The 23,508-nt window shown below is 42.5% G+C and overlaps 1 protein-coding gene and 1 pseudogene across 2 annotated transcripts in view; both read left to right on the top strand.

The window, feature by feature from the left end:
* Positions 1-2,113: 2,113 nt before the first annotated feature.
* Positions 2,114-3,410, top strand: LOC100385601 (replication protein A 14 kDa subunit pseudogene; annotated as a pseudogene).
* Positions 3,411-17,071: 13,661 nt separating this feature from the next.
* The window catches only part of NUDCD3 (NudC domain containing 3), a 115,752-nt gene continuing 109,315 nt past the window's right edge, over positions 17,072-23,508 (top strand). For both annotated transcript variants that reach the window (XM_035253308.3, XM_009002120.5), the window contains exons 1-2: positions 17,072-17,321; positions 22,158-22,483. In XM_035253308.3, the coding sequence (XP_035109199.1) occupies positions 17,130-17,321; positions 22,158-22,483 (518 nt within the window). In that variant the 5' untranslated portion in view covers positions 17,072-17,129. The remainder of the gene's footprint in view (positions 17,322-22,157; positions 22,484-23,508) is intronic.

Here is a 23,508-nt window from a genome sequence, read left to right as displayed (position 1 = left end):
ACCTGGTTTTTCTGTAAACTAGACATTAAGATAAAGTACAACAGGTTTTTGAAAAAGCACTAACCTGCTCTTTTACAAAGATAATAAAAGATCTCTTAGCACATGCATCACTTCTGGAATTTCCAGTACACCAGCACCTGCCAAGAGACCGTATCCTCATCAAAAGATGGAAAGTAGAAAAAACTTGAGCCAGCCTAGGAAAGACCCCACAGGATGACACAAGCCTGGACATCACCTGAGGAATGCTGAAGAAGACAACTCAGAAGGCTAAGCGAACCCTGCTTAGGATTTGTTTCTTTTTAATTCTCACTTTGCCTGCAACCTGTACCTGCTACACTCTACTGAGCACATCTTCTGAATCCACATTTTTCTGCCCTGTAACTTAAACTAACACCCCCTTCACAGCTTCTAACAACGCGACTGTTTAGCTAAAAAATTAACTTGCCCCCAATAAAGTTCCTCATTAATGGCATACAGTAAACTGAGATGTCAAGTAACACTTCAGGTCAGACACAAAAGGTTCATCGTTACACTTAAAGCCTGTATAGTCTCAGCCAGAGTCATCCTGGCAACTGCCAGCACTGCTGTAACATCTGTTACTGAGTCGGTACATAGCTGGGATGAGGTGAAACAACACGTGTAGAGAATTTTTCAAGACCATTTAACCGCAGACGTAACTAAAATTTTAGAATCCCTTCACACTGTGGATCTACACAGCCAACAAACAGTCATATGGCAAGGTGCGCAAGATCATCTCCTCTGGTTAGACCGTGCTCCTGGGAGTCACTCTTTGACTGGAAAATAATGCTGCTAATTGTTCTCATAATAGTCTTGTTGTATGGGACCGAGCATAGAAAGTCAGCACCAGGAAAAAGTATGCCAAATTGCGGGGTTTATTGCGGCGACCATGGAGGACTCACATCTCTCCAACCCATGGCAGAGAAAGAAGGGTGACAAGACCTTTTTATACCCGCAAAACCACCTTGGGAGTGGGAGTGAAGAGTGGAGATGGGAATGAAAGCTGTCAATCACCTCCTAGGCTAAGACGAGGGTGAGGGGACTCGGGACATTCCAAGGGCCAGGGGACTTTTGTCATTCCAATTGCCACTTAAGAGGTTTACAGAAGTTAAGATAAACATTAGTTTATACATTATTTGGGCAGGTGTGGGGTCCACATAATTTTTTAGTTGCTTGGCGCCAGGATGGAATTATCTGGGGGTGCTTACTCTGGTCAGTACCAGTAAACAAAGGCCAGCAATTCTGGCAGTTACAGATAAGAGAAGGTATGCAGCTTTCCCTCTCTGCATTCTGCAAAGTAAACTTGGCAGTTTACAGAGGCCATGGCTAGCAGTCATTGTGAGGAGAATGGAAACAGTTTTGTCTCTTTATCAAATGGCATTGTACAGGTTCTAACTCTAGGCCAGCTATATCACAGTCTTCTGTTATTTGTTCATTCAAGGATGCAAAGCCCGACTAAGAGCAATGACCACCTTGCCTGACAGACACATGGCTGAATGCATCAGTGGCAATCACACGACAGAGCCTGATATCAATAACCGAAGAGGGGGAAATGTTGAGATTCACTCAGGGTGGTAGGCAAAATATTAAGAGAAATATTAGGGAAAGTTGTAAGATTATAGTCTCAACCTTCTGGAAGGCCAAAAGCTTTCAATAGCACAGGCTGAAGGCAGCCAGTCCTTACGTTAGAGCATTAGGTCATAGGGTGAAGATTAGGCATAACAGAAGCTTCACCAGTTAAGTCTGTTTATCCCACATTCCTTTAACTTTATTCTCTATTTAACTGCTTGTTTACTCATGTAAACTTTGTGCTGGATGATTCTCTCAGGGGGAGGTGAAGGGGGATACCCATTAGTGGTGTTTGCTCTAGGCCTTGGAACCGAAAGGGTTTATCATTTGTAAAACCACTCGTTTAATCATGATAATTATCCACAAGCGTGTTGACTTACAACCTTTGTCATTAAATCTATACTGAATAAATGCAAGGCAGAATAGCTAGTAAGGGGTCGGGTAGCTGCAATTGTCTTCTGAGAGCAGCTGACGACCTCCTTAGCCCACTGTAGTCTGGTATGACAGTGTATTTTATTCATCCGCTATGGAGTCAGGGTTTGCAGTACAGACCCCCGCAGGTCGTGATCAACATTTTAGGTGGCGACCTCGACGTGAACACCACAATTGACAACACCAAATGCTGTAGAGATGTGGAGAAGCAGCAACTCTCCTTCCTTACTGATAGGTACAGCCACTTTGGAAGACAGTTCTGCAGTTTCTTCTAAAACTAAATATATCTTACCCATGATTCAGCAATCACATTTCTTGGTATGTACCCAATGAAGTTGAAAATTTATATCTACACAAAAACCAGCACATGGATGTTTATGGCATCTTTATTCATAATTGTCAAAACTTGGAAGCAACCAAGATGTCCTTCAGTAGGTGAATGGGTTAATCTATACAATGGAATATTATTCAGCATTAGAAAGAAATGAGCCATCAAGCTAAGCTATGAAAAGACATGGAGGAACTCCAGATATATATTACAAAGTGAAAAAAGCTAATCTAAAAAGTCTGCATCTGTCTGATTCCAACTATATGACACTCTATAAAGGCAAAGCTATAAAGACAATAAAATGATCAGTGGTTGCTAGGGGTTGGGGTTTGGGGAGTTGAATAGGCACATCACAAAAGATTTTTAGGGCAGGGAAACTACTCTATACGATATTATAATCATGGATACATGTCCTTATATGATTGTCCATACCCATAGAATGTACAATACTAGAGTGAACCCTAATGTAAACTAAGGATTCTGGGTGCTATTGTAACAAATGTACCATTTTGTACATTCTGGTGGGGAATGTTGAGAATGAGAGAGGCTATGTATGTGCAGAGGCAGGTGTGGGCATATGGGATATCTCTGTACCTTCCTCTCACTTTTGCTGTGAACCTATAACTACTCTTAAAAAAGTCTTTTAGTTCAGTCATCTGTGGGTTTCCCACCCACCGCAGTCTTGGACCATATAATCGCGGTGGACATGATGGAGGCGCCCAGGTTGCGCCTCAACACCGGCAGCTGACTCAGTTCATCGACAAGCCTGTCTGCTTCATAGGGAAGCTGGAAAAGATTCATCCCACCAGAAAAACGTTTATTCTTTCAGATGAGGAAGGAAAATATGGAACCATTGAGTTGATGGAACCCCTTGATGAAGAAATATCTGGAATTATGGAAGTGGTTGGAAAAGTAACTGCCAAGATGACCATCATGGGTACATCTTATGTCCAGTTTAAAGAAGATAACCAACCTTTTGACCTTGGACTTTACAATGAAGCTGTGAAAATGAACCATCAGTTCCCTCAGTTTTATCCTTTAGGGATTATGCAACATGATTGATCCTGATGGATTTTCATATGATTGCAAATGAGCTATATTAAAGACTAGTAAAGGAGGCCCCCTTTGTTTGAGGGAGAGATTTCTATGCTTTCTCATATTTAATTTGCTCTTTTTAAGATACCCAACCTAGAGTTTTTGATGGAACTGTTATATTGATAATTCTCACCTAAGTCCTTTTATAAAGAATTGCTACTCCCATATATGGTCAGATTAGATGCAAGAATAAAGCAGTTGTCTGAGTTTGGGTTTCTATTTTATTTAATTTAATTTATTTTTTTTTTTAGAGATGGGGTTTCACCATGTTGGTCAGGATGGTCTTGATCTCTTGACCTTGTGATCCGCCCACCTCGGCCTCCCAAAGTGCTGGGGGTTTCTATTTTATTAATAAAAACTAAAATAGTAAAAAAAAAAAAAGTCTTTTAAAAAGCCCAGTAGTCTTTAGCTTCTTTTTATGGGTTGATTTCCTTCTATCAAGTAAAAAATGGGCTTCCTCCATGTAGCAGAAGATACAGCTTCTCTCTTCCCAGAGAAGAGAGTTCTTTTTTGTCAACTCCAGCTAGAAAAACCTCTGGGAAGGATTTAGATGGTCCTAGTTTGCTTCCTCCCATCCCTCTTCCTTTGGATCTCAGATCAGAAGTGACTTCTGGGATACTGCCCTGTTACCCCAGTCTTGGTCACGTCCCTGTTATATGCTCCCACTATACCATATCCTTCTCCTTTCTAGTCCCCATCACAGTTTAAAAATGAAAATTCAGCCGGGCGTGGTGGCTCACGCCTCTAATCCCAGCACTTTGGGAGGCCAAGGCGGGTGGATCACAAGGTCAAGAGATGGAGACCATTCTGGTCAACAAGGTGAAACCCCGTCTCTACTAAAAATACAAAAATTAGCTGGGCATGGTGGTGTGTGCCTATAGTCCCAGCTACTCGGGAGGCTGAGGCAGGAGAATTGCTTGAACCCAGGAGGCGGAGGTTGCGATGAGCCGAGATCATGCCATTGCATTCCAGTCTGGGTAACAACAGTGAAACTCCATCTCAAAAAAAAAAAAAAAAAAAGAAAATTCACTAGTGGGGTTATATGGCTTCCCCACGTCTGATTCTCCCTCTAAACTGTAAGCTATAGGAGGCAATGACTTTATCTTTTTGCTTACCATTGTGTTTCTAGCACCTAGCACCTGGCACATAGGCACACAATAAATATCCATTAAATAAATGAAATAAAGAGAGGGATCTTTTGCCTTCATTACTCTAAAGAGCAATTATGACATAGCAGTGACAGCTTAGTATATTCTCAGAAAATATTCTTCTGTTTTAAAAGCATTTATTTTTCTGATACTAAACACAACAGGCTGGGCACAGTGGCTCATACCTGTAATCCCGATAATTTGGGAGGCCAAAATGGGAGGATCACTTTATCCAGGAGTTTGAGAGCAACATTGTGAGACCTCATCTCTATTTAAAAACAAACGCTCCTCCAATCCCCATAAACTTATGACGGAATAATTGGAAGACAAAGAACAGTACACTTAAGAAAACAAAAAACGAAAGTTACTTATATCTGTAACCCAGAGATAATCACTGGGAGTGTGTATACAATCTTTTAGACCTTTCAAAATATATATTCTGTCACTTATAGTTAACATTTTATTTTGATTGGTTTAAACATAGTATATCTTTTGCCACACTTTTAGTTTTCTTTTTCTTGAAGATAGGGTCATGCTATTTTGACCAGGGTGGTCTTGAACTCCTGGCCTCAAGAGATCCTCTAGAGCCTTGGCCTCCCAAAGTGCTGGGATTACAGGGTGAACCACTGTGCCCAGGCTAGTTTTAATGTTTTTCACTTTACATTTAACGTGGGTTTCCACAAGCAACATACACTTGTGTCTTACTTTTTTAGTCAATCAGGCTATCTCTTCCTTCTAATTGAAAATTTTATTTACATTTAATGTTATTGTTATTTTAAATATATTTTCCATATTCAGAAGCAGCACTGTCATAATTTGGCTTCCATTAAAAACAGGTTTTCAGGTATTTCTCTGCTTTGACAAGGTGCTCCAGCCCCTTGTTTGTCTTCTGAGCCACCATCTCCACAGTCCAGTTTGTGACGTGGAGGGTCAGAATGCCTTTTCCTTTTCATCCCAACAGAGCTTTGCTAAGTAGGCTATGATTATCAATACGACTTTAAATCTGTAAATGGGTTATTTTTCTGCTTTTTCTGGCTGCTTTTGAATTTACTGAATGGTTTGTATCATTCTACTTTATCTCCCTCGTTGCTTGTGTGACCACGCTGTTGTTTACATTTTTACTTCTAGAGCTTTTTGTACAGTTTATAGATATTCGCTAGCTTTCCACAGTCTACCTTCAAATAAATTATACAACTTCATGTGTAGTATAAAAATCTTACAACGTTGGCCGGGCGCGGTGGCTCAAGCCTGTAATCCCAGCACTTTGGGAGGCCGAGGCGGGTGGATCACGAGGTCAAGAGATCGAGACCATCCTGGTCAACATGGTGAAACCCCGTCTCTACTAAAAATACAAAAACTTAGCTGGGCATGGTGGTGCGTGCCTGTAATCCCAGCTACTCGGGAGGCTGAGGCAGGAGAATTGCCTGAACCCAGGAGGCGGAGGTTGCAGTGAGCTGAGATCGCGCCATTGCACTCCAGCCTGGGTAACAAGAGCGAAATTCCGTCTCAAAAAAAAAAAAAAAAAAATCTTACAACGTATCCTTTCACTTTGTCCCTCTTGGCCTTTGTACTATGGCTTTAATACACTTTACTTCCACACATTATAAACCTTGGGATGCCAAGTTATTATTTCTTTTGCTTTAAGCAGTAAAATATATTTTCAAGAGATTTTTAAATTAATAAAAAGAGTATTTTATATTTACTCACTTAAAAAAATTTTGGCTCTTTATTTCTTCGTGTAGATCAGAATTTTTATCTGATGTCATTTTCCCTCTCCCTGGAGGACTACCTTTAACCTCTCCCTGGAGGACACTACCTTTAACCTCTCCCTGGAGGACTACCTTTAACTTCTCCCTGGAGGACACCACCTTTAACCTCTCCCTGGAGGACACTACCTTTAACCTCTCCCTGGAGGACACTACCTTTAACCTCTCCCTGGAGGACTACCTTTAACCTCTCCCTGGAGGACACTACCTTTAACTTCTCCCTGGAGGACTACCTTTAACCTCTCCCTGGAGGACACTACCTTTAACCTCTCCCTGGAGGACTACCTTTAACCTCTCCCTGGAGGACTACCTTTAACCTCTCCCTGGAGGACACTACCTTTAACCTCTCCCTGGAGGACACTACCTTTAACCTCTCCCTGGAGGACTACCTTTAACCTCTCCCTGGAGGACTACCTTTAACCTCTCCCTGGAGGACTACCTTTAACCTCTCCCTGGAGGACACTACCTTTAACCTCTCCCTGGAGGACACTACCTTTAACCTCTCCCTGGAGGACACTACCTTTAACCTCTCCCTGGAGGACACTACCTTTAACCTCTCCCTGGAGGACACTACCTTTAACCTCTCCCTGGAGGACACTACCTTTAACCTCTCCCTGGAGGACACTACCTTTAACCTCTCCCTGGAGGACACTACCTTTAACCTCTCCCTGGAGGACACTACCTTTAACCTCTCCCTGGAGGACACTACCTTTAACCTCTCCCTGAAGGACTACCTTTAACCTCTCCCTGGAGGACACTACCTTTAACCTCTCCCTGGAGGACACTACCTTTAACCTCTCCCTGGAGGACACTACCTTTAACCTCTCCCTGGAGGACACTACCTTTAACCTCTCCCTGAAGGACACTACCTTTAACCTCTCCCTGGAGGACACTACCTTTAACCTCTCCCTGGAGGACACTACCTTTAACCTCTCCCTGGAGGACTACCTTTAACCTCTCCCTGGAGGACACTACCTTTAACCTCTCCCTGGAGGACACTACCTTTAACCTCTCCCTGGAGGACTACCTTTAACCTCTCCCTGGAGGACTACCTTTAACCTCTCCCTGGAGGACTACCTTTAACCTCTCCCTGGAGGACTACCTTTAACCTCTCCCTGGAGGACTACCTTTAACCTCTCCCTGGAGGACTACCTTTAACCTCTCCCTGGAGGACTACCTTTAACCTCTCCCTGGAGGACACTACCTTTAACCTCTCCCTGGAGGACTACCTTTAACCTCTCCCTGGAGGACTACCTTTAACCTCTCCCTGGAGGACTACTTTTAACCTCTCCCTGGAGGACACTACCTTTAACCTCTCCCTGGAGGACACTACCTTTAACCTCTCCCTGGAGGACACTACCTTTAACCTCTCCCTGGAGGACACTACCTTTAACCTCTCCCTGGAGGACTACCTTTAACCTCTCCCTGGAGGACTACCTTTAACCTCTCCCTGGAGGACTACCTTTAACCTCTCCCTGGAGGACTACCTTTAACCTCTCCCTGGAGGACTACCTTTAACCTCTCCCTGGAGGACTACCTTTAACCTCTCCCTGGAGGACTACCTTTAACCTTTTTTGTGTGTGCTTCAGATCTACTAGTGATGTCTTATTTCAACTTTTTTATAAAGTCTCTTTTCATTCATTTGGTAATATGTTTCTGCTCAGGGCAGAATTCTAGATTGACATTTTCTTTCAACATTTTACAGATATTTCTACATTATCATTTGACTCACACTGGTTTGAGAGGTCTGCTCTTATTCTTAAATAATCCTTTGTACATAATTTATCTTTTTTCTCTGGCTACTTTTGAGATTTCTCTTTATCACTGCTTTTAAACAATTTGACTATTATGTTCCTTGATGTAGTTTATGTTTTTTATTATTGGGTGTTCACTGAGATTCTTGGCTCATGGGTTTTAGTTTTAATACATTTGGAAAATGTTCAGCCATTGTTTCTTCAAATACCTTTTTGTCCCCAACTCCAGCCTTTAGGAACTCAACTACATGTCTATTAGACCAGATAAAGTTGTCCCATAACTCACTGATGCTCTATGTTTTTTTTCATCTTTTTTTTAATTTAGGTGGTTTCTGTTGCTATTTCTTCAAGTTCAATAATATTTTATCTATTTCTCTCTTTCTCTTTTTTTAATATGGAGTTTTGCTTTTGTTGCCCAGGCTGGATTGCAATGGTGTGATCTTGGCTCACTGCAACCTCCGCCTCCCAGGTTCAAGTGCCTGGCTAACTGTTGTATTTTTAGTAGAGACAAAGTTTCACCATGTTGGTCAGGCTGGTCTTGAACTCCTGACCTCAAATGATCTGCCCACCTTGGCCTCCCTAAGTGCTGGTATTATAGGTGTGAGCCACCGCTCCTAGCTGTATCTATTTATTTCTAATCTGGTGTATTTTTCATCTCATACATCATATTTTCACTACTATATAACTGACTTTGTTTTTTTTTAATGTCTTCTCTCTAGTTAATGTACTTGCTATGGTTGAAATGTGTCCCCCAAATTCATGTGCTGGAAACATAATCCCCGATGCAAGAATGTTGGGAGGTAGGGCCTAATAAAAGGTGATTGGATCATGAGGGTAGAGTCCTCATGAATGAGTTAATGTCGTTATTACTAGAGCGAATTAGTTACCATAAAAGTGGGTTGTTATAAAGTGATGCTGGCCCCTGGTGGCTCTATCTTGTGTACTCACTTGCCTTTCTGCCATTTGCTTTCTGCCCAGGGATGACTAAACAAGAAGGCCCTCAGCAGATGCTGGCATCAAGTTCCTGAGCTTTCCAGCCTCCAGAACCGTGAGCTAAATAAAGTTCTGTTATTTATAGAGGGTCTGGACTGTGGTATTGTTATGGCAGCAGCAAACAAACTGAGATAGAAAATTGGCGCGGAGAAGTGGGTCTGTTGCCATTACAAATATCTGCAAATGTAAAAGTAGCTATGGAATTGGATAATGGGCAGAGACTGGAAGAACACTGAGGAGCATGCTAGAAAGAGCCAGTACTGCCATGAATGGAGCTTAAAGGGTGAAGTCTCGGAAGAGAAGAGATACAGGGAAAGTCTGAATCTTCTTAAAGATTACTTAAGTTGTCATGACTGTGGATAGAGATCTGGACACAGTCCAGTCTCTGATGTGGACAGTAAATGGCCTTTACTATCTTATATCTCTACCAACATTATATTTAATGTTAATGTATTTAATGTCAGTTTACATATATATATATATATATATATAATGTTGGTTAATATATAATGTAAATATATTACATTTAATGTTGGTAGAGATATAGACAGTAAATGAGAAACGAGAAACGAGGTATTGGAAACTTGACTAAAGGGCATCTTTTTTACAAAGCAGCAATGGTGGAACTGTGTCCATGCCTGAGAGCTTTACGGAAAGTGGAATTTGAGTGACAAACGAGGATATCTGATAGAAGAAATACTTAAGCAGTAAAGCATTCAGGCTGCTGCACGGCTATTTTTAACCACAAACAGTGAGCTACACTAGCAAAGGAACCACTTAAAGACAGAATTTATAATTTAAGAAGAAGCAGAGTGAAAGATCTGGAAAATTTATAGCTTGGCCATGTAAAGTATAAAAAGGCACATTTAGGAGAGTGAACTCAGGGTGTGGCCCAGAGACTGCTTGCTGAAGAGATTAGCAGGAATAGAAGGGAGCCAGATGCTATTCACCAAGGCAGTGGGACAGTAACCTCAAAGCCATTTCAGAGATTTTTGAGGCTGCCCCTCCCATCACAGGTCCAGAGCTCTAGGAATGCAGAATGATTCTGGAGGACAGGCCTGGGATACCCTTACAGGCTCACTTCCCAGAGCTGCCTTGGGACTCTGCTTGCTGCATTCCAGTGCAGCATTCCTCAGCTGCCCCAGCCACAGCTCAAATGGGCCCAGGTTGGTTTGGGCTGCTGTTGTGGAGGGCACAAGCAGTAAGCCCTGGCAATGTCTACATGGTGCTAACTCGGCATGCATGGATGCATGGGTGGTGGGGTGATGGCAGCATCCACTTAGTTTTCAAAAGATATATCGAAGAGCTTGAGGCCCATGAAGAGACTTATTGCAGGGGAGGAGCCACCACAGAGAGTCCCTAAGGCAATGCTTAGCAGAAACAGATGGTCAGAGCTGTAGCAGAGCGTTCCCACTAGGGCGTTACCTAGTAGAGCCCGTAAGTGTAGAGTTACCCTGTGTAACCCCAGCCTAGAAGAGCTGTAGTCATGAGACTCCAAACCAAGAGAAGGCCATGGAGGCCTCGCTGCCTGAGGCCCCAAACCAGTGTGCCCAGCATGTGGAACATGGAGTCAAAGGAGATTATTCTCCAGCTTTAGGACTGAATGTGGGTTTTTCTCTGCTGGGTTTTGGACTTGCTTGGGGCCTGTTACTGCCATATATTCCATTCTGCAATGTGTTGTGTTCACTTCATAAATTCATACCCATGGATTTTCAGTAAATATGTGTTGAGTGAATACATAATGCTGTAATGAATGTCCTCATATAAATAAATCCAACAGTCACTTGAATATAGTTATATGGTAAATTTCTAGTGGTGAAATTGCTTGGCCAATATCTATGTACATTTTGATTTTCAATAGTGTACTGGATTTCTTTTTCTCTTTTTCTTGCCTTTTGTGATCTGCCTTCCACCTTTTTCCAACCTACTCTCTTCCCTGGAAGGCTGATTCAGTTGAAGAGGGTTAGCTTGTTCATCTTAACTTCTGGCTTCAAAATGGATGTGACCATTAGTCACTATGAGCAGGAAGTCAGAGGGCAAGGAGTTAGAGGTCAGGCAGGCTTCTCCACCAGCAACTATTTATCCTGATTATAGAGGCCACTTTCTTCCAGGCCCTCCAGGCCCAGGGGTGGGAACAGCTCCCTGCTGTTGCTAGTCCCATGGTCCCATTCTATCTCATGTGAAGTTCCGAAACCTTGCCCCACCTTTGTAAATAGTCCCTTTTAAAAACTCCCTTCAAACTACCCAGTTTGGGAGGGCCATCTGTTGCCTACCAGGATTCTGACTGATGAAGCTAGATTTTGCCAAACTTCCTTAAAAAAGGTTTGTATAATCTTGCTCTTCCACCAGCAGTGTCTACAAGTGTCTTTTTATTATAAGTGTCTTTATAAGTGTCTCCCCCACATCTTTTTATTATAGTGTATAATGAATCTTCTTAAAACATTGTATTTTGGGCTGGGCACGGTGGCTCATGGCTGTAATACCAGCACTTTGGGAGGCTGAAGCGGGTGGATCGTGAGGTCAAGAGATAGAGACCATCTTGGCCAACATGGTGAAATCCCATCTCTACTAAAAATACAAAAAAGTAGCCGGGTGTGGTGGCATGCAACTGTAGTCCCAGCTACTCTGGAGGCTGAAGCAGGAGACTCACTTGAACCCAGGGGGTGGAGGCTGCAGTAAGCTGAGATTGCGCCACTGCACTCCAGCCTGGCAATAGAGCAAGACTCCATCTCAAAAAAAATTAAATTTTAATTGTAAAATATTTAATAATAAAATGCAGAAACTCTCTTGATTTACAGAGGGTAATATCGGACATCCCCAACTTCGATCTCCTTTATTCTTTATTCTTATTTTTAACTGAGGTATTTTATTTCATCAAACCATAATTTAGTTTCTCTTCTTTTTTTTTTTTTTTTTTTGAGACAGAGTCTCACTCTGTCACTCAGGCTGGAGTGCAGTGGCGCAAACTAGGCTCACTGCAACCGCCACCTCCCAGATTCAAGTGATTCTCCCGCCTCAGCCTCCTGAGTAGCTGGGAGTAAAGGTGTGTGCCACCATGCCTGGATAATTTTTGTATTTTTAGTAGAGATGGGTTTTTACCATGTTGGCCAGGCTAGTCTTGAAGTCCTGACCTCAGGTGATCTGCCTGCCTCAGCCTCCCAAAGTGCTGGGATTATGGGCATGAGCCACTGTACCCAGCCTAGTTTTAAATATTTTTCTCTTTTAAAAATAATGTTCACAAAAAACAAACAAACAAAAAATAATGTTCAGATATTTTTATAACACTTATTCTTATGAGTACTTTAAAATTAATCAGGAAATTATAAAATTAACTCAAACACACAGACCAGACATACATAGGAGCCCACACTAAGATTAAACACACACTAACATTTACCAGATTTGCACCAGGTCTCTTTTACTAACTTTCTATTTTGAAAACAGTCACGTATATGGGAAAAAGTTGTTCAGCAAAACCTGGTATAGTATATGCTCCAGCTGAGATTCAACAACTCGTCACCATTTGCATTATCACTGACTATATGTACTCCTTTCTTTGACACTTGAAAGTAAGTTTGTCAGGTGCAGTGGTTCACACTTGTAATTCTAGCACTTTGGGAGGCCCTAGCTGGTGGATTGCTTAGGCTCAGGAGTTCAAGTTCAGCCTGGGCAAAATAGTGAGACTTCATGTCTATTAAAAAAAAAAAAGATAAGCTAGTGAGTGTGCCCCGGGCACCTTTGCCATCAGTATGACCAACCTGCTGCTGCCCTGGGCACCCTAGCTATTAGAGGAGAGCCACAGCTACTTTCAGAAGAGTTTGGTGGTTGGATGAGGGATGGCATAACCAGGAAGGAGTGAGAAACGCAGAGAAAACGTCTTTGCTGGAGAAACAGCTAAAAGCATCTGTCCTCCTGCAGCCCATGTGAGCACTATCTCCTCTCACTCAGTTTTACGTCTGACCTGTACATCTCAAGCATGCACTTTGCCTTAACATGTCCACTTACTTTTTAGGGAAGGGAACAGGTGTGGGTGATTACCACTTTTTATAAAATACATTTTTAAGAGTACATTTTTAAAAAAAGTTTTAGATTTCCAAAATAAATTGCAAAGATAGTATAGAGTTCCTGTATAGCTCACATCCAGTTTACCCTATTATTAACATATTACATTAGTATGGTTCATTTTTCACAAGTAATACATATTGATAATTACTACTAACTCAAGTGGATATTTTATTTTGGCTACCTTAATTTTTCCCTAATATCCTTGTTCTGTCTGGGATCCCACCCCAGGGTCCCACATGGTATTTATTTGTCAGGTTGCCTTAGGCTCTTCTTGGTTGTGACAGTTTCTCAGGCTTTCATTATTGTTTTTGATGACCTTGACAGTTTTGAAGAGCACTTGTTAGGTATTTTGTAGAATGTTCCTCAAATGGGGCTTGTCCACGTTCTTCTCATGATTAGACTAGAGTTATGGGTTTTTGAGAGGAAGACCACAGAGGTAAAGTGTTATTCATAGCATATTAAAGGTGTATATATCAACATGACTTATCACTGTTGATGTTAACCTCAGTCACCTAGCTGAGGTCATCCTTGTGAGGTGTCTCTCCTTTTCATGCTCTACTATTAGGAAGAGTCACTACACGCATCCTAGACATAAGAAGTAGGGAGTTATGCTCCACCTCCTTCAAGGCAGAATTTCTACACAAATTATTGGAAATTCTTCCAAACAGGAAATGTCTATTTTCTTCCATTTCTTTATTCAGTATGATAAATATCTCCATATATCATATAGGTATGTATATTTTAATATATTTATATGTGTATCAGTTTGGACTCGCAGATAGATATTTGTTTTGTATTTTGGGTTCTAATATAATAGTACCTTATTTTGCTGCTCAAATTGTTCCAGGTTTGGCCATATGGCTTTCCTTTGTCATACCCCCATCATTGTGGGTTTTTATTTTTTTTTTAGCACTTCCTTACTTTGAGGTACCACAAGATGCTTCAGGCACATCTTGTATATTTTCTGTGCCAGTCCTAGAATCAGCTACTTCTCCAAAGAACCCTGGTTCCTTCTATTGGAGAATATCAGAAACCAAGATCTGAGTGGAAGGTATGCTCATTGCTACTGGGGCATTGTTGCTTCTAGACCTTCTCAGCTGAGAGCAAGTAAATATATGTATGTACATTCACCTGCATATATACACATTTCTATAAATATTTCTACACATAGCCATCTGTATCTATAGTAAGTATGAATTTCTAACTCTGATCTATTACCATATGGATCACTCTAGCCTCCTTCCACTGCTTATCCATAACCCTCTCACTCCACCAAAGAGAAACTTGGCTTCCACCACCCTCAACCATTAGCTTAATTGTTCATTTCCACTATACATATCTAGTGGTTTCAGAATTGATAACCCATACCCCTGTTGGGAATAATTTTATTAACTAGCGTTCAGTGTTTATATACAGTTCCTTTCATCTTTAATCTTACAGGCTCTGCTCATTTCCAAAGTTACTTAGGACAGCATTTCTATCATCCCTTCAGTGAGGTTGTTTCATAAATCTGTAATACAGTTAGATTGTTTTGTTATTCTGCAGCCCATTCTGGGATCCCCCAATCTCCTAAGTGATTTTTTTAAAAGACTGCATATATTAAGGTTTACTCTTCGTGCCATAAATTTCTATGGGTTTTGACAAATGTGTAGTGTCATGTATCCATCATTATTATCATACAGAATGATTTTACATCCTAAAAATTCCCTGTGCATCATTCAACCTTTTCTCACATCCAAATCCTGGCATCCATGGATCTTCTACTGTTTCTACGTTTTGCCCTTTTCAGAATGTCATAGAATTGGGTGGTAGCATTTTTTTGACTGGTTTCTATCTCTTAGCAATATGCATTTAAGATTAACCCATATTTTTTGTTGATTGACAGTTTATTCCTTCTTATTGCTGAAAACAGTACTTTATTCTATGAATGTACCACCGTTTGTTTATGCAGTCACCTGTTGAGGGCACCTTGGTTGCTTCCAGCTTTTGGCAATTATGAGTAAAGCTGCAATAAACATTTGCATGCAGATTTTTGTGTGGACATAGTTTTCAAATAAGCTGAGTAAATACATAAGAGCATGATTGCTGACTGTGTTATGAGATTATGTTTAGCTTTCCATTCAATTTGAAAAATATTTTATTTAATTTCCGAATAGGTAATGCATGTACATGGTATCAGATATAAAAGTAAGTTTTTCTCCTGTTTTATAGTGTTTCCCTCAATTCCCCCTCTCCAGATACAGTGTCTGTTCCATTTTTTGTGATACTTTTAGGTGCTAAAGAAAATTATTCAAAACTCTGAATATAGAAAGAAGACGAGTGCAGGTCCTTTCAGTCATACTGAGGAATTATATAACAGGCTCACCTGAGATTCATTAATACTCTAGGGCAGTGATTCTCAGAGTGTAGTATGTGGTCCTGGGGGGTCTCCAAGGTAAAAATAACAATACTATGGTGTTATTTGCTTTTTTGCTTTGTTGACATTTGCAATGATGGTGCAAAATCAATGGCAGGTAAAACTGTAAGTGTCTTAGCAGGAATCGAGGCAGGACACTGTCCTAGTTTGCTAGGGCTGCTGTCACAAAGTACGATAGACTGTGTGGCTTAAACAACACATGTTTATTCTCTCACAGTCTTGGAGGCCAGAAATACAAGACCAAGGGGTTGGTATCTGGTGAGGGCTCTCTTCCTGCCTTGGAGTAATCTCACTGTGTTCTCACATGGCCTTTCTACTGCGTGTGTGCAGAGTGAGATCACTAGTGTCTCCTTCTCTTCTTATAAGGATACCAGTTTCATTGGGTTAGGGCCACACCCTTATGACCTCATTTGACCTTTAAGTATCTTTTAAAGGCCCTTCTAATCACCAGTGTGACTCCAAATTTAGTCCCCTTGAGGACTGGAGCTTCAGCATATGAATCTGGCCAGGGGCAGGCACATTCAGTCCATAACAGGCACCAAATTCTACTAGTATGCAGTGCCTTACATTTATAGATTAAAAATGTTCAGTTTCACTTAAGAATGCTCCTGATAGCATTTAATGATTAATTTTATTAAAAGCTGTTTTATAAAAGGTTCTCCACTTGAAAACAAGTCTTAATATGTTACATCATATTAATATATTATTTATATATTACAATTATACATTAAGTATGTAGACATATATATAATGCATGTATATATTATACATTATATATACACATATGATGCATATATATATTATACAATATACACATATATGATGTATATATGCATATACATATTATACACAGACATATGTACATATTTCACAACGAAGGCATACAGATTCTCTATTCTGAATCTAGCTCTTTCCACTTAACATATGTGAATGCGCTCACTCTTTCTTTTCTTCGTTAACGTGACTTTCTTCTGATGCAACCCCGAGTTTAACTCAAAGCTCTGTTATTAATAAGAAATCCATACATTCCATATATACGCATTTTCCCATATATGGCTTACTAACAAAAACCTCACCGCATCCCTAGCTTTAACCGCAGGTTCCGAATACCCAGGCGGGAATTCAACCCAGGAATGAGAAAGGCTCCACAGACAACGTGACCAAAAAAAAAAAAAAAAAAAAAAAAAAAAAAAAAAAAAAATCCGAGCAGTCACGTGACACTGCACGCACCATAATTTTTTTCCGCCCGCTTCAAATATGGCGGCCAAGACCCCGCAGCGCAGCAGCCTCGGGCCTCTTTGCGTGTAGCAACTTCACTGCTGCCCTTGTTGGGTTCTTTTGTGGAGCACCACCTCAGGGCAAAGCCCGTGGGGCAGCTGGGTCCGGGGAAAACAGCCCGGGGCCGAGGGGGCCGAACGAGCACGGACCGGAAGTTCCGCGGCTGCGCTGTCCGGCGGAGCTGTTGGCCGCGGACGCCGGAAGTGGCCAGTCGGCAGGTCTGAGGCGGCGCCCTGAGTGTGGAGCGTCCCTAGAGCGGGAGGAGACATGGATCCCGGGGCGGCCGAGCTGTATGACCAGGCCCTTCTGGGCATCCTGCAGCACGTTGGCAACGTCCAGGACTTCCTGCGCGTTCTCTTTGGCTTCCTCTACCGCAAGACAGACTTCTATCGCTTGCTGCGCCACCCGTCGGACCGCATGGGCTTCCCGCCCGGCGCCGCGCAGGCCCTGGTGCTGCAGGTGAGGAGGGCGGGCCTGCGGTCTGGGGAACCGCCGCCCCTGACCTGCCCTGACTCCTGGCGACCGCTCCTCCAAGCTCTCCCAGTCTGTTTCCTCCTTTTCTTGGTGTCCTGGGGTTGAGCTTGCGAGAATGGTTTGAGTAATTTGAAGCTCGGCTTGGATGTCGGCTTACTCGGCTGAGGGAGCAGCCGGGGTTCGCTCCGGACGTCCTGAGGTTTCAGAAGTAGTAAGCCGGCTCTTAGGAGCCCTGCTCAGCAGCCGGCAGCGCGTACCCCTCAGACTGGTGGGGGCTGCTGGTCAGGGAGTGAAATCTATGCAGGCCAGGCAGAAGGAAGGACATTGACAGCAACAGAAACGTGCACGCCCCAGAACTACGAAAGCACTTGAGTTGGCGGGGATGACGGAGGCCCTGTGTTGATCGGTGGGTGTGGCCGTGGTCAAAAACGGTCACTGTAGTGGTTATTAAAATTTCATTTGAATTTAATTCCGTACCTTCCAGGTTAAGTTTATTGTATGTTGGAAGCGCTGTCAGTACTCATTCAGTGACTGTAATGGTAAGCAGCTGTTGGCCGAATGTAGTTTACACTTAGTTGCCACAGGTATGGGTGATACGGGTGTTTAAGCAATGGTTTCTCTCTCCTTGTGACACTTGCAGTTAAAGAGAGAAAACCCAGAAAGTAACAGAAAACTCTGTAAGGGAAATTATTTGATAGAGCCCATTGTAAAGAAAGGAAATAGAAATGATAGTTGGGAAGTGAAGAAGGTTTTATAAGAGAGGCGGGACTTCTGATGAGATTGAAAGACACTGTTCAGCCGAGCATCAAACCTGTTTGTAGAAACCCGAGAAGATAGAAATGTTGATGATTCCTCCCCAAGTTCTCTAGCATGTTACAGTTTATAAAGTGCTTCAGATATGTCCTCCTCAAGTCTTAATGCATGCCGCAAGTTGATCAGATGTTACTTTCCTCAGTAGAAGCCAGAGTTTGAATGTCTTGGTAACTACCAGGGTAATAGGGCCAAATGAGGGATGGGGTTGCACTAGGATTCAATTTCAGAACTTACGGCTATTTCTCATCCTTCTCAGTTGGCATAAGTGCCATCTTAGTGATCAGAGAGCTGTTGGAAGTGGCCTTTAGCAGGACCTTATTGCAGTTTAATGAAGTCTTGCCGTTTGATCTTCAGTGTCTCTGTGAAATAGGTTAAGTTTCAAGTTTACGTACCAGTTCAGCAAGGTTATTTGACCAAGAACACAGCCAGTGTAACATAGAGCTGAAACGAAAAATTTCATTTTGTGGATTCCACATCTTTGTGTTCTATTATTTAACCATTCCATAGTAGGGTGAAGTCACTTGTCTAGGATGATTGTAGGTTACAGGAAGGTATGCGGGAGAACTGTATACTGAGCACCTAATATGTACTAATATCAGATGTTTTATATTCTGGGTTTGTTATCATCTTATTTAACACTTAACATAACCAGAGAGGTTGGTCTTTGTTTCACAGATGAACTGACAGAGATAGTGCACTCATTTTACCTGGTAACTCATTTACCTGATACCACCTCTTATAAGACACTTCTATAGGTTAAGGTTTGGTGACCAGTCTAATGAAGTAGTGGAGATGGGGAGCAGGGATGGAGAAAGGGGAGGGATGGGTTAAAGATGATCCAAAATTTCAACTTGGGTGACCGGAATAGTGATAATGTATTAACTGAGCTGTCAGCTGGGTTTCGGGGACACCTGAACCCCAATCTTGGTGGAGAGCAGCAAGTTTCACAGAAGCCAAGGGGGCAGTCGCCAGCAGATGGCTAAGAGAGGTGTCATGTTTTCTGGAAGTGGTTCTCAACCATCAGCATTGCTTAAGAAACTTTTTTTTTTCTCAAGACAGAGTCTGACTCTTTCGTCCAGGCTGTAGTGCAGTGGCACAATCTCAGCTCACTGCAACCTCCGCCTCTCGGGTTCAAGCAGTTCTCCTGCTTCAGCTTCCCAAGTAGCTGGGATTGCAGGCATGTGCCACCACACCCAGCTAATTTTTATATTTTTAGAAGAGACGGGGTTTCATCATGTTGGCCAGGCTGGTCTCCACCTCCTGACCTCATGATCTGCCAACCTTGGCCTTCCAAAGTGCTAGGATTACAGGTGTGAGCCACTGTGCCTGGCCAAGGAACTTTTAAAAACACATCTACCCTGGATATTTTGTTTGGGTAGATTAGGGTGATTCCTGGGAACCTGGTTTTTTTTTTTTTTTTTTTTTTTTTTGAGATGGAGTCTCGCTCTGTTGCCCAGGCTGGGAGTGCAGTGTCGCAACCTTGGCTCACTGTCACCTCCGTCTCCCAGGTTCAAGCTATTCTCCTGCCTCAGTCTCCCCAGTAGCTGGGATTACAGGCATGTGCCACCATGCCTGGCAGATTTTTGTATTTTTAGTTGTAGGGATGGGGTTTCACTATGTGGGCGATGCCGGTCTTGAACTCCTAACCTCAGGTGATCTACCCACTTTGGCCTCCCAAAGTGCTGGGATTATAGGCGTGAGCCACTGTACCCAGCCAGAACCTGTTCTTTTATCCACAAAAACTCATTTGGCAGGAGGCTTGTAAAGGTAGATTTCAGTATTGACAAGGGTTTTGTTGTGGGGTAGGACAACACTGAATGAGATTGAGTGACTTGGTACCAGCATAACATTTCTCCACGGTAGTAGGTGATCTCCTGACCTAGCCACTCCTACTCATCTGCCTCTTAGGGATTTTCTTTTTCTGTCCCTAACTTGATGGCATGAGACTCCTTCCTGTGGTCTGCCCTCCACCCCCATGAGAAGTGGGATGCTTGGTGTCTCTGCTGAACACAGGTAGAGAAGAATTTGGATGAGAGTGCTGGGCTGCACAACTGTGGAACTTCAAAGTGTTTCCTTAATATTTTGGGAAGTAGACTGTTGGTGTAGAGTTAGGCTACTCATACATTTCCTCCTAAGAGTTTGCACAGTGTGGATACAGAGCTTGAAGAACCTCAGCAGGAATGATGTACGTGAAAATTGCATTCCACTTTCTAATGGTGGTTTTTTTTTTGGAGTCCACTTTAAGAAGTGCTCCTTAGGAGAGTCCTTGAAACTAGAATTAGGAAAGCTAGCTACATCTTGTTCTTCATGTAACTTGTTGGGATATCTTGGGAGAGTCACCTCTTGACAGCTGAGAAGATTGGTTGGAGGTCACAGATTGGAGTATCAGCTCCATGTTCTGTGACTCTTGAATGAGTACTGAGAACATGTGATGATTGGGAGGTTGGTAGTGATAGCACTTCCTGGTGGTGTGAATGGGCAGGTCAGAGAAGACTGAATGTACTGAGTGAGCAGGGGCAGTGGCATGGTGAGGACTATCAAGTCTGGGGGTTCTGTGTTAGAAGTCTCCGGTGTTAGGAGAGAGGGTTCTTGTTGCTTTGCTTTTGTGGAGTTAAGATGAAGATCTGGAATATTAGGAGGATGAGAAGCTTTGAGAGCAAAGGACTCAAAGGGGTGGAAACACGAATGTTAGAATCAAGTCAGGGCTTCAGGTTATCTGCAGAAGTAAAAGTGGTTCTGGTGTTGTTTCCAGTTTTTCACTGGATTTTATTAATTTTTTTCTCCTCTGTCTACATCATCATCTCCTTACGCTGTTTGGTGCGTGCTGCGTAATTTTTTACTTCTTTTGCCAGCAGGAGCTGGGGCAAGTTACTTAACCTCTCCGAGCCTTATTTTTTTCTCATTTTTGAAATGTTATGCTGTCGTCTTCATAGGATTTTTGTGAGCGTTTTGAGAAATGTTTATAGAATCCTTTGACACAGTTAGTCTGTTAGCATCCTTCGGACTGCCTGTGCAGTGCACAGAACATTGTTATTTAATACCTGTGGGCATTCTAGCCCTCTGGAATCTGACTCCAACCCATTTCTCAGGTTGCTCTCTCAGCCTTTCCTCCCTCCAGTTGTTGTAAGAGCTTTTGCCATTCCTTGACAAGCCTGTTCTTGGAGCTATGGCATTTCCTCCAATTCCTATGGAAAATGTGCCTCTCATTCAAGGTCTAACTGGGATAATCCTTGTTCCAGGAAGTCTCCCTAGATTTCTTTTGCCAGACATGCTCACTCCTACCCATTCTGACAGGGAATCAAGGGCTCTGTCATGCCCTCTCTTGTATCAGAGTTTTCGTGTGTGGATATGTCTTGGCTGTACTTTTTTGGTAAAGAGATCCCAGCACCTTCATGGATGTGACTGTGTCCCAGAGAAGGTTAGGAACTTGTTTACACACCAGAATTTTGAGTTCTTAGGAGGCAGCAGAAATCATTTTGATGTTTTGTGTGTGTGTGTGTTTCTTGCACCCTGTAGGCATGTAGTGGATGTTTGTTGAATTGAATGTCCCCGAAGTGTGGTGAAAAATAGCAGCAGTCCAGTAAACTGGTTGCATTTTGGGAATTGAAGTTCAGCCATGTTTTCATGCTTCATTTGTGAGTCTGAATTTTGGTGCCTTTATAACCCACAGTTGTACCAGGACTGTGTTTTCTTTGCATTGTGAACAAGACTGAGGTCTATAAAAATAATGACAGCAAAGACCATCTAACTGTGCATCTTTTAGGTATGTAAATATTGTTAGCTTGGCTTGTAAGTTTTTGATTTTGTTGATTTTGGAACCTTCCTGTTAAATACTGTTTACCTGTCAGCTTTTGGTGAAGTGGCAAGGCATTTCCATTTTGCCAATGGGAAAACTTGTCAGTTTATGGCTTTTAGTTCTCTCCTTACCAGATTTTACCACATTTCTACAACATATATGGTACATTACTGGGCAGATGAACTGATTGCTGGATTGCTGTTTGATTTTAGGTATTCAAAACCTTTGACCACATGGCCCGTCAGGATGATGAGAAGAGAAGGCAGGAACTTGAAGAGAAAATCAGAAGAAAGGAAGAAGAAGAGGCCAAGATTGTGTCAGCTGCTGCTGCTGAGAAGGAGCCAGTCCCAGTACCAGTCCAGGAAATAGAGATTGACTCCACCACAGAATTGGGTGGGCCTCAGGAAGTAGAGAAAGTGCAGCCTTCAGGCCCACAGGCCCCTGTGAAGGAAATGGCTCATGGCTCAGAGGAGGCAGAAGCTCCAGGAGCAGTTGCTGGTGCTGCTGAAATCCCTAGGGAACCACCAGCTCTTCCCAGGTAGGAATTTCTACTTTGCAGCTTCCTTCTTTCTCGCTTAACATCTGGTGTTAAGGTTTGTCCATAATTCATTCTTACTTTGTAACACACCAATTCTTGATCTCAGTATTTATTTAGCTTTTCATATTTGCAAACTGCGCATTTACAGTCTTTCAGTTACATAGGATGGGAGGTCAGTTGGCTTAAGATCAGCTTCCTCCTTATTAGGTAAGGTGGATAGTCATACAACCATTTGAAATTCAGAGCCAAAATTAGAGCACTTGACTCCTCTCACAAAGACCTAACTTTATCTGTGTTTAGAGGCTTAGCCTCAGCCTCAAATGTGTTTTTCTCTGCAGGAGCACTGCTAGGATGTGCTCACAGTGTAATGGACACCTGAAATGACAGTCTGTTTGAGGTGACTGCATTCACATCCTGGCTATGCCGCTTCCTGAATGTATTACCTTGAGCAAGCAGTATAACCTTTCTGTGAATCGATTTTCTCCTCTGAAATGTAGGTGATAATAATAGTACTTGTCTCATAGAAGCTGTTGTGAATTTTAAATGAGCCGATAGTCAAGCAGCTAATGAGCAGTAGAGCTTGAATATGACATAAGGTTTCTCTGAATCAAGCCTCATGCTGTCCTGGTGCTCACTTTTTAGGAGTTATGTTTCGTGGGTGCTCTAAACTTAGTTATACAGTCCTTCCTTGCAGTCTAAGTGAGAGGAGCTGATTCCTTCTTGTGTGGGAGTTGTAGCAGTGTCTGCAAGACAGCCACGATCCTTCTGGCCTGCTTTGTTTTTTGAAAATTCACTCTCCCCTCCTTGATAGGATGGGTCACCTGTGTCCCCTTGAATCTCCGCTACCTTGAGTTCTCTTCTGTTTTTCTCACTCCTGTGCTCTCTTTCTGACCTGTTTTGGGGGAGATTGGTGCGTGTGTGTGTGTGTGTGTGTGTGTGTGCGCGCGCACGCGCACACTTTTTAACAGAGACAAGGTCTTACTCTGTTGCCCAGGCTGGAGTGCAGTGGTATGATCATAGCTCAA

Source organism: Callithrix jacchus, chromosome 11 (assembly GCF_049354715.1).
Source record: "Callithrix jacchus isolate 240 chromosome 11, calJac240_pri, whole genome shotgun sequence".
Classification (NCBI taxonomy): Eukaryota; Metazoa; Chordata; class Mammalia; order Primates; family Cebidae; genus Callithrix; species Callithrix jacchus.
The sequence above is the reverse complement of the archived record's forward strand: the minus strand, read 5'-3'. Positions and strand labels throughout refer to the sequence as shown.